The sequence below is a fragment of the Rhea americana genome, unplaced genomic scaffold (assembly GCF_003343005.1).
Source record: "Rhea americana isolate MKP2758 unplaced genomic scaffold, rheAme1 scaffold_217, whole genome shotgun sequence".
In the NCBI taxonomy this organism is placed as follows: Eukaryota; Metazoa; Chordata; class Aves; order Rheiformes; family Rheidae; genus Rhea; species Rhea americana.
In genome coordinates this window covers 1,191,967-1,209,931 of record NW_028186317.1, presented here as the reverse complement: position 1 = coordinate 1,209,931, position 17,965 = coordinate 1,191,967, and the positions used below count along the sequence as shown (strand labels likewise).

Sequence of the window (17,965 nt, the reverse complement as noted above, 5' to 3'; positions counted from 1 at the left end):
GGCCAAAGACAGTGGGTGGTTTTTGTATCTGGCTTATGATTCTTGCAACACTAAGCCACCAAATCCTGATGCCAAGTACCAGTACCTGGAAGCTCAGATTGGCTGTGCAAGTCTTCCAAAAGAGTTGCACAACRTTTCAGCTTGAATCTTGTAAAGCAGTAGAGTTTATTTTCCTTTTTCCAGAGGTTATATAGATATTTCTTCCAACTGCTGAAGTTTAGCATCGAAAAAGGAAGCATCTCCATCGATCTTGATCAGACTTCAAGACACTCATCTCAAAAAAAACCAAACTCTACCCCAAAGAAAAAYTTGCAGCATTCACCTACAAATGTTTTCATTACAGTGACAATGACTAAAGTCACAAGCATAAAAGTTAGTGTCTAACAGTAATTCAAACCCACAAAAAACATTACCCAGAAGATTAGATGAGAAAGCAGACACTTCAGCAGTTACTAAAACAGACGACTGGGTATCACAGCAAGGGACTTGGTACACWTTTCACTGCACACTCCCCTCTACACCTGCACCCCGTCATTTCAAACCAACAAATACAYTGACAGCACAAGAAATATGATGAAAGAGGTGAAGTGTGAGTAACCTACCTTCCACCAAATCCAAAACTCTGCTAAGGGTTTTATTCAAATCACCTGCAAACTAGTAGCTCAAGCAAGGGGRAGAGCATCCTTAGGACAACACCAAAAGATCAGAGCTGTCTCTAATCTCATCGCAGCTCTGYCCTCAGTCCAGTGGTCTTGCAATGAAGCTAACCAGCTTGTTCTACAATAAAAGGGCAGGTTAATACCGGGAAGCAACACTTCTCACTGGCTTGAGTGCAGATGATTTAAAACTCCTCTTTCTCTCCTTCCTTGCTCCTAGRAGGGCCACCATATAACACTACTTAGAATGTTACCTAAATGCTTAAAATGAAGGTTAAATGTTTGGTGTATAAAACCAGCTGCTTTTCACCAGTTTATGAACACAGCCCCAAGTATGCTTGTGGACTCTGTACAGGTATTTTACAGAAATTCTTTCCAGCATACACAGGTGCACAAGTCCCCTGAGCAAACATACCAATCTACTTAGGTATGTGCAACTTCCATGCCAGTTGTACTTAAAAGCACACATCTGGACCGTGGCGGGATGACTCAAAATACGAGCAGAGCTGTGCAGTGTAAGAACTCTGCATGGAAGGAAAACGGCATTCAAACAATRGGATCCTGAAAGCTAAAAAAACGTCCCAGAACCTCAGGTTCAGTGGCTTTTTAATACTTTTCATTATTAAAAAAAAAAAAAACTTATTGCTCACATTTCCTTGCCATCCAATCACTTCTGGCCTGTGCTGAATCTAATGATCAAACCCCTTTAGAGAAGTCACCTGGAAACAGTTCCATTTGCCACCTAATAACTGAGACAACGGATCACTTTGTAACACGTCTAAATGCTTAACTGGTCCATTAACCGCCAGGAAGCAGAGAGCGCTTACAAGTCTTTCACCCGTACTCATCCCTTTGACCAGGGCGTTTGGCAGAGACAGCCCACCGCTTCATCGACCAGCGGTCTGACACGTTTATAATTCAGCTGACCATAATTCAACTACGAGTGGGAGGGGAAAAGACAGCAGCACAAGTCTTGTGTGTCATCTATTCAATTTATACACACACACACAAAATATAAAATGTATATATTTGTGAGAACCTTGAGGTATTCCTGCAAGTGAAAGCATAATTATGTATTATTAGAGCTAATTGAACAAGAAACTCCAAGCCACAATAAACTGACACTTTACAATTTTGTTCCATTCCATCTTGCAAGGATGTAAACCATTCCTTTTTAGGGATTTTAAGCCTAAATGGAATGGTGTTTGAGGACAACATCGCATCATCAGTGCCGACCTCCTAACACAAGCTTTCCACCCCCTGTGTTCAGATTTTATGCAATCACAGAGAGAACCGTGGGAACCCAAGGGAAAAACTCCTCCTCCGCTGAAAATCTGAGATTCAGAACATAAGAATGTAATCTGTACAGTGAGGCTCCAAAATGAAGTACCAAAAAAAGAAAAAAATKCAGAGGAAAAGCTGTCAGTTTTCACAGCCTGCTCAGTGTTTTTCCTGTTTTTTTCCTCAGTAAGTTCACTCTAGTCTGTGTAACACATATGAGCAGCTTCTCTTATCAATTCCTTTTTGAGCTGGCTATAGGCAACTTAAGGAAGGGACCCCAATTCTGCTCTGTTTACTCTTACACCCAAGCAGTTTCCTTGGGAAAATATCACAGTTTTAATTTTAATAGCACACAAACATTAAAGCAGCTAGCATCCTGGCAGTCTACGGCCCTCTTTTGAGGCTTGACCTTGTACTTATCACTCTAACCCGGAGGCAAGACTCTCCTAGATGACATAATCTTGATGTCACACCCTATTGTGCAAAACCCTCGCCGGCAGCGAGATGGAAAGTCAGGTTTCCTTAGCGCTGTGATGCACAACAAATGCATCTGGATTCAATCTGCAGGGCCCTTGCTGCAAAAACCACAGTAAAAATGATGCCCAGGAGAAAGCCATCACAAAGGGCTAGTAACCATTAATGAGGAACAGTGAGCTAATGGCAATAAAGTCACTTCAAAGCTTTCCCCAGGTTTTCAGTTTGGGCAAACTAGGTTTACATCTAAACACAGACAGAGAGCTCATATAAAGAGCTCACAGCTGCCTAATCACTTTGTGAGTTGGAAGTTACACTGCCGGCATCGAAGTTGAGCGACTCTTCCCCCTCGCACGGCTAAGGGCAGGAGCACGGGTAGGCTGCGCTAAGGCCAAAAACGCAAACCGTGCCGCTGACATCTGGTACTCGCCTTTTGTTTACTTGGTGGGATCAGCACTGTTCCATACACAAAATAAATCAAAGCCGGCCAAACCAACCRATACAGCAATTTCCCTGCCAGAAAAACAAGGCATTTTCCAAATCGGAGAGGAACAAACACCGCTCGGAGGATCTCGTCGTCCATCAGCCCAGGTAAAGGGACATACGATACCAGGTAAAGGAATATAGAGAGGCAGGGAAGGTGATGTTAGGTTGCAAACTATGCATCACTCCATAAAAGTTACCTTCTGAGGGCAGCACAGAGAGGTTTTCCAGTTTTTCATATCAAGATGAGTGGACAAAGGCTAGTATCAAAGGTGGTCTGTGTACACACTGCAAAACAAACTAGCTGTAAAAACAGCTAGCAAGGGGAAAAGCTATCCAGCAGCTTACAGCATACGAACATGCTTGGTGGTAGGGACAACAGCACAAGCTTTGATGGCAAAGAGCCAGAAACGAGGCAAAATGAGACACCCCCGAGGCAGATGAAGGCTGCTCAGCACTTATCTGTCAATGGGATGTCACAACTGCACCCGACCAGCAGCCCCTTCGAGCTATCTAGCAAAAGGCTCACGAATCTACTTATTCCTGCAGGAACACGCATACCAGAGATTGCTGTAGCCTTTCCTCCTCGAGCTGAAAAGAGAAAGGTGGTGGACGGTTCAATTTAGGCAACACCAGGGCTGCACACTGAACTGCACCCYGTTCAGTGCACTGCTAGTGTTCAGACCACTGGGCACGGGTGCCCTCCTCAGCAYTGCTAACATAGTCAACTACTTGAGGCACTAACTCCAGTTTGGACRTGATCCCGACCTCAAATTCAATAACAGGAGGATTACACACAATGAAGASATATTTTAGAGGTCAATCCTCTTCCAGACCTCTTTCCCCTCCTAAGAAATTCCTTGTCCAGAGCCTTAATATAACAACTTTGAAAACGGATCAACTTGAAAACAAAGATAGAAGGGAAGTTCAAGGCTTTATGGCTTAGCTTACTCTGTTGAAGGAATTCAAAACCTTCATCAACAAACATATTTTCAGAAACAGAATGATTCAGATGAGAATTTTATCTTTTTTAAAGCTTCTAGAAATTAAAAGCATCAATAAATCCAACTGAACTCAAGAAAGAGAGGTAAGAAATAGCTCTCTAAACATATGTCAGCTTACTAAACTAGTCAAAAGTTGCCACAGCTCATCTTCTTTGCAGAAATATTCACATCTGCAGCATCCTTCCTCGGGGAGGTCTATTTAATCACTTCAAAAACAACTTCTTCCAGACAATAAAGGATGATTAGATTACTTCATTAAAGCCCTGATTATCTTGTACCCCAAACGACAGAGCACAGAATCTAGAATAGATAGATTTATCCAGGCTCCCTGGTCCTCATTATGCTTTGATTTCAATCAATTGCACGCACCCGTCAAGCAAAGGGCAATAAATTACAACCATGTGTTTGAAGAAATTATCTTCACGATATTGGAAGTGGAGAGCCAGGGTTCTAATCGAACGGTGTAAGATGTTAGACATCCATCTGGGAATAATAACCTCCTGAACAAAAACATACCAGGGCATTAGCTTCAGGCAGTGTCTGAGTTAAACCTGGCAGCAGGAGATCAAAATTAAACCGTTGTTTTTTGGGAAAGCGACATGCATTTTTGTAAAGCAGATAACTAAGAAATATGCTGGTTTAACATATTTACTAGAGACTGAATTAAAACCTAGTATACTTTGTCTTTGACCTAAACAGAAAACAGTATGTCTCCAGAAATAAAAGGTGGGCAACCCTAGACTTACTTTAAAATAGTTTGCATTAAAACAGACACTTGCAAGAAGTAACTCTGCACTGGTTAGGAGGCACTGAAGATGCAGTGGCCTGGAAAAGCTTTTCTTAACAAACTTTCATGATTTGAAGCAAYTCCAAGTGATACTACAAAAGTGCTTCAAGCTTGCTTCAAACTACTGTTACTCAGTGCACTGGCCTGTAAGTTTTTAGGGACAAAACTCAAAGACTAGTCACCAGCGAACAAATCTGAATGGATTATTTTACACCAACTGTTAACAAATACTTAACAGTTTGTTTCCCTCAAAGACCCACAGGAGCAGGTGGCAACATCTTTGGGAAATGGCAAATATATGCCAATGACTCACTAAATGTAGGTGCATACTCACTGCAYCCGAGTAGAACAGAAATCTAAAAAGGAAAGGTATGTGGGCCAAATGGGACTGACACAAGGGAAACCTGAGAGTATCTGAAGTTTTGAAAAAAGCCTGAGATGAACTTTGTGAGCATTATCACTTAATGAACACAGAAAATGAGTTAATCAAGAGGAAGCTTGGACCTAATTAATGCTGCCAGCAGAAGAATGGGAATAGCACCTATTCTCAAAAGCACTTCTTTTTCTTTAGAAAATAAGCATCTTCCTCTGCCATTAGCCATGCAATGACCAGTATAAGATGCATTTTAAATCTGAGTAGTGAAGCAAGCACCATGCGGAGCAACATCGCAGAAACAAGAAATAATACTTTTCTACCTGCAGTTATTAATGCTAAAATAGTATAAATTTCAACAGTGACACAAAGAACTACATCTAGGGATGTGTTTTATCTCAAATTTGGGGCAACACGAAGAAGTAATGAGGTCTGCTCACCTTTCCTAAGGTCATTAGGGATCTTCAATAAGAAAACATCCTTTTATTGGATAAAGCAACAAGTTTCAGTTTGCAACACACTTGTGTCAGATTTAACAACGTTAACATTTCCACCCCATTGCTGCTTAAGAGACTGCACTCTATATGGGAAACAGCTAAACCTGACTGCATTGTGAGGCATTAGACGTGAATGCAATGCAAGATTCTGTGCAGTCTCATCTTTTAGACAAATTCTTTGATTGGAAAGTCACCAGGACAGTATGCTACCACACTTCAGAAGAACAATGCCTAACATTTTCCTTACATCTGCTCCGTTAATTCCTTTGCTTTATATCTAACAAGATCAGAGCTAAAACATAAGCACCAGAGAATGGCCTTTGCAACAGAAGCACATTAATCCCCATGTAACTGCTGCATTTCCATATACTAACATGTACCATTTTACAGGAGGATGTGAAAGTTGCTGCTACTCTTTTTTTTCTTTCCTTTTTTTTTTTTTCTTTTGAGAGAGGCTACAGTCTTGAGGGAATGGGGAAAGCAGATGGTTTAAAAATGAACTTAGCCAAGATCAAAGAGAACACAGGTCATTTCAGGACAAAGATTCCATTAATCTGTTAAAAGAGGGGAGGGAGGCAGAAAAGCACTTCAACATCTGCCTTCGGAACCAGCTGACAAATTTGACCATATTTTCATTTTGTGAAATCACGGTGGATACATTCACCAAGAGTAGATCAGCTGCTGCCTACCCTTCCTCCTCGGCTATACATTGGTATGCCACTCTCAAAGGCAGCTAACGACCGCATTTTAGACTCACTGCACGTATCGCACGCCTGCTGAAGGAAACATAAGAAAGCAGAGGGCTCTGTATGGTAGAACTGACATACAAGTCTCTGTACTGGTCAAAGGCATTGTTGGCTTCCACCTCCAGCTTGCGCAGGCGAGCAGATGGCATGGCACCGTCTTCCAGGGGAGGATCATATTTGTTACTCCAGGGTGATCTGCCAAGGAGACAAGGAAAACGGAGACATTTAGGCAATGAAGGCAAACTTTGAAAGGTTGGAGAATGGTGGGTCTGACCCGATCCACAGATGCTGGACTTGCAAAAACAAAGTCAGTCTATAAGAATCTCACCATAAACAGTCATTTCAAACATTGACAAAAGGCAGGACTGACTCCTTAAACTCTACAGTGTACCTGGGGGTAGTCTCCTGTCTTCAGGTTTCTATTGTATGAATAATCATGCTTGTGTTTGAATTTCTTCCGTTACTTCTTAAATATTCAAAGATGAGGCCTTAGCTGTTACACATTACACATTTAAAATAATTTGCATGCAAACATAGATAGTTGGGTAGTCTGTCTGAGATTTGATAGTACTTATGCCAGATACTATTGCCTCCTATTAAGGTCTAAGTTCTTCTCCATTATTTTAAAATAAATCTACTTTTAGCRCAGCATTAGGAAAACATTTGAACAGTTAGAAGGATTTAACAGTGTCTGTAAAGATGAAGTTTCTACTATTAATTTCTGCAGGTGTGGAAGAGATTTGGAGCTTTTAATGAAAGATTTGGTATAAAAGGATTAACGGAACCCTTTGCCCATCTGCTTGAGTCTTTTATAATTCCCATTCTATAAACTTGCATTCTCCTTTTCATTTCCCCYGTGGATAACCAACCCACACATATCACTGCTGGTTTCAAAAAAGGTACCACTAGCCTTTCCCTACTCACTTTTCAAAATACTCCAGCCTGCTAACACAGGTACCTAACGCAGTCCATACGTAATGGCTTTTTCCTCAGTAGCCATTTGTTCCTCATTTCTCAGAGAGGTGTCTAGTTTTTGACATCTGCTTAATGCCGAGCACAAAGAACAGGCTCTGCTTCCACAACACTTCACTCCCCTCACACTCCTCCCCACCCCATTTGACTCAAAAGGTGAGACATCGGGAAAAGGCTAAATCATTCTGTCACACCCACCTAGGGCAATGTTTTTCAGGCAGTAGTTCCTATTTAGAAAAGGTTGCTAAAAACCCTGTTGCTTTGGAGAAGAGTAGACAGCTACAGTAGTATTCGCCCAACGTTTCTCTTAAATCTGGAAGAAGCTCACACGACAATCACCACCAGTGCCCAAACCAAACACCTACATACATCAGGCAATACAAACAGGAACCAAACTGCATTGAAAAAAATCAGGCAGACAGTACATTGACCTTTCTACCAGGAAGTCTGTGAAAATAAAGGCAGGGTTTGTACTCGGAGCAATGCAGAACTATACTACTTAATCAGTAGCGTTCCTACGATGCACTTGGCTTTTCTTCCTCTTCTTCTACTAAATACAAAAAGGCAGATTTCATAAATAAATAAATAAATAAATAAAATCTGCTGTTTTCTGTACACTCAAAAGACTTTGTGCTTCTCCACCAGGTACAAGGAAATTGCTGAGAAGGGAATCCATGTAGAAGTTGGAGATGATTTTCACTGTAATCATTAGATCACTTTTGCATGTGGCAGGAATGGCATTTAGAAGCCTAGTAATATATTTTCTTCTAGCTTGCAGATTGTGGCATTTTCAACCTATTACAGCTGGCGCCAGCAACAACTTCACTTAAAGAAATTCATAACACTGTCCCATTTTTTTTTTCTTTTTGTAGAAGAGTACTCAGAACACGTTTAAAAGCTTAAATGGTGACTATTTGAAGAAAGACAGATGGACAAGAGCGCTTACATTTCAAAAGTCAGGCCTCTAATTTCCTTAAAAGAGAATGTTTTTTGTTTCAGCTAACAGGTTTCAAACTGTGTTGTTGGCACCAAATTCCCCATAAGGATTCCATTCAACAGAGTGATCAAACATACTTAGAATGGAAAAAGTCAGAGACCCCAAAGTCTTATATCAAAAAATTTAAAAAGCTCTGCCTTCAAACCGTGGATTCCACTGCTGTTTGAGATGGCTCACAAACCTGTGTTATTGCAGGAACTCTGTTCAAAACGTGCACAGAGGGCACGATAACATGAGGAAAACAACAACTAGCAGTCCATGAAGACCTAAGAGAGACACCAAAATGTACCTTTTGGACTGATCTGTGCTCAACACGAAGAAAACAAAGCCTATCTAAATATGAAGAAGGGAGTAAACTACAATTGGCTAAAAGCAATTGCCAAGCACTGGCAAAGCTCCCAGGATATTCACTTCCCTCTACGATGATGCACTGCAAAACAAGCAAATTTAATCACCAGAACAGCTGAACATCCCATAATCTTTTTTTCCAAGCTGACTCTCAAACTGTAGAGGCACTCTTATCAAGGTAAAAACTACAGCACGTGGCTCCCAGTGACAAGGTCTGCCTGCCTTTCTTGTAGAAGTAGTATGAAGCTCAGCCGTCCGCAGGACGCTTTGAAATCCTTGGATAAGAGAGCACAAATTCGTATTAAAATGCAGAACAAATGCAATTAGCAACCTCTCCGATAAGAACACTGAAATCTTGTTTGAAGCACACAGTAATTTGGGACGTAGCATTTTACAAGCAGGGAATAGTATTTGTTGAGATTTTTGATCTAGCATGTAGTTCTGAAAAGCTTTGTGGAACTATCAAAAGGTCTTAAAGGCATGTTAAACTCCTCTTAGATTCTGGCCTAATTGATTAAATTAGTATAACAGCCACTTCCCAGTAACAACTTCAGATTTTATGAGGTAAGAACAACAGTGTCGGAAAACAGGCACAGAATAGGATTAACACATGCACATTAGGCTTTTGTTGGGGTGTTTTTTTTCTTCTTTAGGTTTTCAAAAGCATTTGCTCTGTGTTGAAGGAAAGAAAGAATTTACTTCACGAAACAGAATTGAGGCCAATCAATTCCAGAAGGAAGAATCGCTTCAGTCCAGAACACTTGAATGTAGTCTTCAAGAAGGCAGGCATTCTTTAATACCAGTAAGTCACACATTACAGCTATCCAATTGAACGAAATAGATACCAAAATACCTTTTCTGGAATCTCATCACATAATACGTCCTGAAATTTTCTAAGTATTTTTAAAAACATAAGTCTTCCTGCTTCCTTGTAACCATTTCAGTATCTTTTCAGAAAGAAAGAGATGGAGCAAATTTCCGAGGCATGCTTGAAAACTAACCTTAAAGAAAGAGGTGCCAAATGCACTAATTAAACACCGGGGGAGAGCAGATGTTATTAGTTATTGCAGCATGTCACAGTATTGTTTGACAAGTGCCTTTTCAAGTTTTCTGTGTCTGTGGTGATAGATGCTCAGCAAGCTTTAGAGACATGTTTTCTGTCAACAGACTAAAAAGGATTCAAGGAGACTGTAAGGACTGCATCAGCAACGTCAAAGAGAAAGCATCTCCCAGAGGACCCACGGAAAACACAGTATCTGTGATCTAGGCCCTTCTCTTGCAKCTGCCACAAGGGACACAGATGTGTGCACATCATCTTGCCTCCTAACGCAGACCTAACTCAGACATAAGAGCTTAACACACAAATGCTTTTAAAAAGCATCGAGCCCTTTTTAGAGGGTTCTACCAAGTTCCCATGTTAAAAGTCTCCTAAAGTASATCAGTGAATACTTCACTTCAGCGATCTTCTCACTTGCTGGTCCACTGCAATAGAGGATGTATAAAAAAAACTCACTAAGATTTAMAGTCAGCCACAATTCAGATGCAAACACTGAAACTCTGCATTCATCAGCAGCCTCCTYCTTCCATTTTTAGGACAAAATGAATCTCAGTATGTTCTTTGTATCAGTCATCTACAGAGAAGTATGTTCTCAATTTAAGTAAGAAACTTTCCTGCAACTCAAAGTGCTTAAAACCAATTAATCTACAACCTTTTATGAACAACTCTCACAAATGGCTGACTGACATTAGTTTGCCTAAACAAGAATGCTATAACACYGGGAGGAAAACTAAATGTCTTACCAGTAGCTATTACCTGATTCTGCAACGATGAGTCAAAGAAAAAAAAAAAAAGTTAAATATTTTCTGACATTCCACCTTGAAACAGAATTCTTGAAGCATCCTGGCCAAACRTGTTTAAGTCACAACTGCAAATCTGCACAAAGCAAAGCTAAATTCTCACTGTAGATCAGTTCCAGTTGTTACCACTAAAACTGTAAGTTATTACAGTGAAGGAGCAATGGCAGCCAGGGATATAACCCTTATAATCACAACCAGAGCAGGCAGAACGGCTGACTCTTGTTCCCTCAGCACAGAAGATGAACGGTAGTAGGGACCTGCCCCACAAAACCCATCAGATYAGCAGCCATATAACCAGGTTACCTGAACTAGAAAGACTTTCCAGGGGCCTGGAGATGATGTTTAAGCCTTTCTGCATTAAGTAAATACCGGCTAAGGACTACGTCCACAGTCAAGGTCTTACCCGAGATACAAGGATTTGAAACAGTCCCTACTTCATCAGGTAACAGAGTTTAGTATCATGTGGGTTTTTTTTTCCTTAGAATAAGAGGGAGAAGGGACTGCAACATTAGCACATAGTTCTGCTTTGAAAAGTAAATCAGTTCCTTTCTTTGGATACGAACTCACCTATAYGAGTCTCCATCTCTGTTGTAGTCGCACAATAGATAGTCTTTTCCTACCACCTTGTCTCGAGCAATCTTCAACGGCTGATCAACAGAGGAGAGGAGATCTTCACAGAGGCTTGGGACCTGTTGGTTAGGAGAGAGAAGGAAAAAAAAAAAACAGGGAGGGGAGAGAGGATAATACATTAAGATTAAAGGAGACCTAAGAACAGATTTTGTTATGAATAGCCCACATCTGTCTCAAAACCAGGAACCCTAAGAGGGGAAAAAAAGAAAGRAAAAAGAAAAGCTGCACTTAAGTTACAACACAATCCTATGCCTCCACCTCTAATAATTTCAGACTTAATTACCAAACCACTAGTGTGGTCCAGTAATTTTAAATATATACACTCTCGCTGTTAGCTTCTTGCCAAAGAAGGCCAGTAAAGTGATTGTTGAGAACTGATGAATAAAGGTAAATATTTATAATGGAGTGGAAACTAGGGAACTGCTAAAAGAATACGCCATCCATACACTAGAATTTATTTTTCACAAGCTCCCACTCTGGGTAGAGTTTAGAATAGTTTCCAGGCAGCTGGCCAAACATTACCATGCTGGCTAATAAAAATATATGTGTGCATGTGAGCGTGCGTCCATATAAAATCAAACGTCTCCTGCACAGGTAGCTTTTAATGGATTCATAATCCCAGCTGTCTCCCTGCACTTTGTCTGGAGAAGGTCTAGGAGATTTGCTTTTAACCCAGCAGAGAAGCTTTGATGTACTACAAAGAGATGAACTGACATCTTGCAGCCTGAAGCCAGGGCGAACGGGAGCACAAACAAAAATAGCAAATTCCATCCCTCGGTCTCRTGCTCTGGAGCTGGCGACAGCCAAGCTATTGCCATCAACAGCCGTTCGCTGCAGGCTTTGGTCACTGCAGAGTTAGTCTGTACACACTAGCAGCTTCCTCCACGCAGGAGGAAGTCACAACTCGCAAGTGAAGCGGGGAGGAAGAYGTGATAAACCTAAGGAAACCTGCTTTCTTCTCTTCATGCCATTGGTTCGGTGAAATGGTTGGTACGATCTCAAAGGAAACGAATCTAAAGGGAAAAACAGGTTAAGGGGTGCAACAGCTTTCAAAAGCAGAAGCGCAAACTGTATTAACACAAAGCATAATGGAAGATCAAACCTAATCCCAAGTAGAGGAAGCCAACATACAGAGAAAGATATTAAGTCAAAGTAAGCAAGGACAAATATAAAATAACATGACCATAAAAGACAAAAAAAAAAGAAAAAGAAAAAAACACAGAAAAGCCAAAGGGGAAAACTAGATTCAACTAGCAAGAGACGTAACAGCTAACTCACCCAGTCATCCCATAAGCAAATGAAAACTAAGAGGAAAACCAAGAAATTGTTGGAAAAGCTACTGATGGTGCAGGAAAAAGTTGAAATATTAATGTATTTTTTTTATTCACTCAACACACACCATAACGTGGTACCCAGTGAAAACAGGAAAAGACCTCAGATTAGAATAAGGAACAAGCAGTGAGTATTTGTATAAACCTTTCTTGTAGGAGTTCACCATTTGATACCTGGGGACCTCGCTGAAGCAATCTCAAAACCATTAGGCAGCGACTGAATAAATAAAAAGTGGAAAGGAAGGAAGCAGCTTCTAGGCAAATCTTCACTTTTTCTGCAAACAGACAATCCCAATACTCCGCGAAGCTGATACAAATCACAAGTGTCATGGCACAAGTCAAGTGAAATGATGCATCTGTATTCACGAGCCCATCTGGTTCCACTTTGCCTCTTCCTTCACTTCTCCGTTAGCTATTAATGTTAGGCTAACCACGCGGGCAAAGAGCAACTTGAGACGGCTGCTTCACTTTCAGATGCACATCCAACAAGATCCAAAGCGCCTCATCTTCGAGAGCTACGCTCCGGGTCCTTCTCAAGAGGGTCCGGCTGAACATACTGCATCTTCTTGGCTGCTCTTTGGCCAGCTGCCCGTTGCCACTGAGATAGGGGTCTAGAAACAGACTCCTCGTTCTGCCGCCCGTTTAGATGAATAATAGCGATGAAAGCAGGATTCAGAGAAAAGTGGCATTTTTCCCAGACACCGTTTCTGTCGAATTTATTTGGGAAAAGCCCTAGGCTGCTACACGCGGGGTAAGAGACCAGTAGAGGTCTCGCTGCACAAACCTTCAAACTCAAAYATATGCACAAAGCATTTTCCAAAGAACTCCCAAACTTAAGACAACCAAAGGCTGAAGTCAATTCCCCTGCAGAAAAGCTGCTAATAGACATGTGGATTTAAGACTCTTATAAAAAGCCACACAAATGAAGAAGTCCAGCTATTCAAGAGACTGTTCAGACAACRTGGAGAGCCACTGCCACAAAATAAAAGCATACCTTGCTTTTAAGATGCACTGTATTTAATTTCCACACCATACTGAYGAACTAAAATTATCTCTGGATCAGCTGATAATACAGACACTCCTAAGCACAAACCACTTAATTTTCTAAGAGCTGTGGTAACTCTTACAGAATTAAAGCAAATGTACTGTATCATATAATCTTATCTCAAGTATAACACTGCACTATACTATAAACTTATTTTTCTTGTTACAGACATTCTGCAGGACTTTAGGCAAGATACTATTTGTGTTTTTTTCAGCATAAAATGGGGAAGAAACCCCACTCACCTACCTAGGGAGTGCCAGATAATTTCAATTGTGTTACAAAAAGAAAGGCGATATTCCAGATGATGGAACTACTCATGTAATTCTAACTATCAGCAAAACATCCAAGCGAGTTACTCCAAGAGAATAATTTCTGTGCCATTTACTACATCAGTTTTCAACAGCTATTATACTTCTTTCTAAGAATGAATTTAAAGGATTTACACACCTTAGTCTTCCCCTTCTATGTCATGAAGCTGCTTACAAGGCAAAGGCAGTAATCCAAAGTCATTTGTATTTTTAAACGTCTCAGCAACGTGCTTGTGAGAATACTCAATTCCTTCTGAATTTAAGTCCTTTGCAATTCAGAACAAGCAATGGTAAGACACTTGGCACAGCCAGGCTAAACAAACTGCTGCAGTGTAACCAYTGAGCAATTATTTTACATGTACCTTTCCTTAAATTTTTTCATATGCTTCCTAAAGCATTTAAATTACTTTGATGCACATTCAGATTCTTCTACAATTAAGAGTTTATATTCATGGGGGGGGACGGGGGAATCTTAAGTTCTCCTGAAGGCTGCAGCACTTAGAAGATCAAGTGATCCATTTACTTTCTGAATTTTCAGTCTGAACCAGATGAGCTGCACTGCAAACCTTTCCTGCTAGCTTGTTGTTTGGTAAGCGGAAAGCCAAAAGGCACTTCGCTGTACTGGGGTAGAYGCACCTCTCTCCAACCATCATATATAGGGAATTTTTACTTCGATTTATACACTAAAGTGTACCCACCCTTGCAGGCCAAATCCTGAAATGCCAAAGCAGTGATTTTATTCAATTTATCACTTCATTATAAGTAAGTGTCATTACGAGAAAAACACTGAATACAGGAGTAGTTGCTTTTATAAGCAAAGAGCGTTCTCCCTCTCTTCATTCTGACAAAAGTTTTCCCCTCTTACAAGCAGTGGAAGGTCAAACGTAGAATACAGTCTTAACTTTATATCTTTTGCTAAAGGTCATTACTAAGTTAATTCGGCTCATAGCACACACCAGCCCCCAATGCGCCCGTATTTCCACAAATAAGCCTTCAACCATCTATTACAGTGGTTGTATGTATAGACCACCCTCAGTGTAAATTAAAAACGGGGAAAAAAAAAAAGAAAAGAAAAAGAAAAGAGCAATCTCAGGGGTTCAGACTCGGCTGTTCAGAACGGAGCTGAATAGCAGTGCCATTGAGAAGCACCGAGCGTGCAACAAGCACCGTGTTCGTGAGGGTCTCCCCCCTCCCCGGCTTTCCGAGCGGATATACAATGAGCGTGTAGTACAGAAGGGAGGGGGAATGAATGAAACCGAGTTCAGCATCTTCTACCGCGTGTCGAACAAGGATTCTGTTGTCTCGTGTAACAGTAGTCTCCATCGCAGTGAGCCAGGTATGCGGACAGTGTTTTAATTAAGTCAACCGTTCTGCTATCAAGACAAATAATCATTTGTGCCAGAGCAGAAACTGTACACTTGCTGGACCAGCGAGCCTAATAAACCTCCCTTTGCGACTCTCTTATCAACTAAACAATTGTTTCTGTATCATTTTCTAAAGATGATTAAATAAACTTGTAAAAAAAAAAAAAAAAAAGCTCAGAGGAAACGCAAGTTCAGCTCTTTGGGTACCCCATCCCTTCTCCACCTTTGTTTTGATCATGCCAGTTGAACTGCATCAAAATCTCCACCTAACCTGTTCAGAACAGAGTTAGGATTTTGGTTTAGCAGCTATGCATTTCACGTACACTAAGGTAATATTTTTTTCCCCTCTTACAGCCTTGACTGAAATAAATCATGTTTATAACTGAAAGAGTAATGCTGTTTGCATGAGCTTCTGTGCTTAGAAATATCTGCTTCTCCCCGTTTCAGAGTCTGCTTCAAGTGTGTACTGACCTGCACAGGAACCTTGCACACTGGGAAACTACACTAAATGCAGCAAAATTAAAGATGAAACCCATCTTTCCTCAAGGAATGAGAGGGAACATTCAGTGACATACTACTAGATCTAGTCCACCTGAGTTTCAAAAAAATCAATACCTACACGCAGCATCCGTTTACACATGACACAAGCAGTTTTTAAATAAAACCCACATGCACATAGAAAGATGTATTTTTTAATTGTGGGTAAAATCCTAGAGCTTTTATTTTGTTTATTTACGTATTTTAGGGATGCGAGGGAAGACAACTTATGTCATTACAGAAGCAAAAACAGACTGTCCACGTTGCCCGGGAAGAATCACTCAAACGCAAACAGCAGGCAACACACGTTACCCAGTGCTTCTGCAAGAATCCACTTCAGCTTGGATTCCTCCCCTCTGGGCCAGYGTCTAATAAAATATCGTTATAATTTTTGAGTCATTCCACAGCCTCAGAATTTCCTGTTCCTGCAGAACACAGACACGGCTTAGCGGATGTTGTGGAAACTCAGGAAGAAAGCCTGGCTCCACTCATCGTGGGCCTATAACCACTAGTAAAGTCACCCCCACAAATCTACACATTGCTAAACCTTAATTTGATCCATCAGATGTCCAAGGGCCACAAATTCTTCTCAAGCTTTGTTTATTAAGTGACACTTAAATGGACTTCTGTGCTTAAGACCAGATGTAATTGATATTTGAAACAGCCCAGCTTTATTCAAGTATTTGTGTTGAATTCCAGCACAGCAAGTACTAGCAAAAATGAAAAGCAAGGAAAAAAAAAAGAAAGAAAAAAAAAGGCAAAAAGTAATAGGGTTGGAGAGCTGATTTGGTCTAGTTAGCAGTGTCACAACAGAAACACGTCGATTACAGAGAATTCTTCAATTTAGCTCAAGGACTATACGTAAAAACTCTGAAAGGTGACTGCTCTTCAAAAAACAGAATCTTCGGCATTCCTTGTGATTTGTGGGATAGAACAGGGCTTTTGCTAGAGGCAGCATTAGGTAGCTTATGGAGAAACAAAAGCTAGCCATCTGGCAGGCACAACCAGACTGCCCTAGATTTTGACTAGTGACCTCCAGGCGAAGGCTTCTGTATCTCATTACCAGTCACAAGTCCCAGGAGCCATCACAGCGTATCAATATCTTGGGAAGTCTTGACTATTTGTGTCAAGAGTCCAGCTGGTGCTGGAGATATCCAGCAACAATTAAGGAAAACACAGGGACATTCACTCTTTTACCATGACACTTCCATAGCCTCGCTTCTCTCTTTGGAAGAGGTTAGATGAGTTTCTAATTAGACTTCAAACCAATCAAGCACCTCCCTTCTACCACCACCCCAATATTCCATTAGAAATGTATCTAAACAGGCATTTTTCTCAGGGTTTGCAACATCAGCAGTGCAATGGGAGAAGCCTGGGGGGGGGGGGAAGATTGCTTAGGCTTAAAAAGAGAAAGAATAGTGAATATGAAACAAGAAGTGAAGTCAAAATTTATATAATTTCATGCAAGTAAATGGGAAATGGGGTTGCTAACTCTAGGCCAAGTGTCACATTAACAATTTACATACATTAATTGCTATCTCCAATTCCCATCAAGGTATCCAGAGGCAATCTTTTCTAGCTGGAAATGCTTCTACTCACAGCCACTCACCAAATGGAAAACTGGCTCTCAGCAACTATCAACTTACTCAGTGAACAAGACTCCTGTTCCTTAGCCAAACCCCTCTGTGTTAGAAACCCAGCTGGGTAGCTGCTGAGAGCTTAGAGCCTATCACACACGTCAACAAGTTCAGAAAGAACCGCAGGTCAAGGGATCTTGGCTTTGAGACCTCTGGGCCATCAATGCAGCTCTGCTTCCATTTTTTACTGGGGCTGATTTTTTAATTATTTTTTTTAAAACACCTTCCACCCTTGCTACTCGTTCAACTAACCATCTGCATTCAATTGTGTTTTTATCTTTCTACTCAGTACTGTATACTGCTGAGGCTTTTGGATTCAAAACACAGAGTTTCAATCACATTCTCATGTTCTTCATGGTTTGCGCCCGAGCAATTAAGTTTCTCTGAGGATAAATTCTTCAGCTTCATGTATCTTCAGGTACTAAAGGCATGCAAGCACACTTGAGGCTTGTCTAGAAGTACACTATCCATAGGAAGCAAGCTCCTGAAGAGTGTTCAAATATCTCAAACACTTTGAAACATCACTCTGTGACCTTCTGAAAAGTAGAATAATGCATTCTACTAAAAACTTCTAATCATGCTCCTGTGATGAGAAACCAAAACACAAGATGAGCACCTTCCCAAATCTTTTAACTGCA

General features: G+C 40.8%; 1 protein-coding gene across 1 annotated transcript in view; it reads right to left on the bottom strand.

The window, feature by feature from the left end:
- The window catches only part of CAPZB (capping actin protein of muscle Z-line subunit beta), a 58,990-nt gene that overhangs the window by 16,957 nt on the left and 24,068 nt on the right, over positions 1 to 17,965 (bottom strand). Inside the window, exons 4-5 of the mRNA XM_085305218.1 lie at positions 11,043 to 11,164; positions 6,383 to 6,496 (exon numbers count right to left, since the gene is read on the bottom strand). Coding sequence (XP_085161344.1) covers positions 6,383 to 6,496; positions 11,043 to 11,164 — 236 coding nt within the window. The remainder of the gene's footprint in view (positions 1 to 6,382; positions 6,497 to 11,042; positions 11,165 to 17,965) is intronic.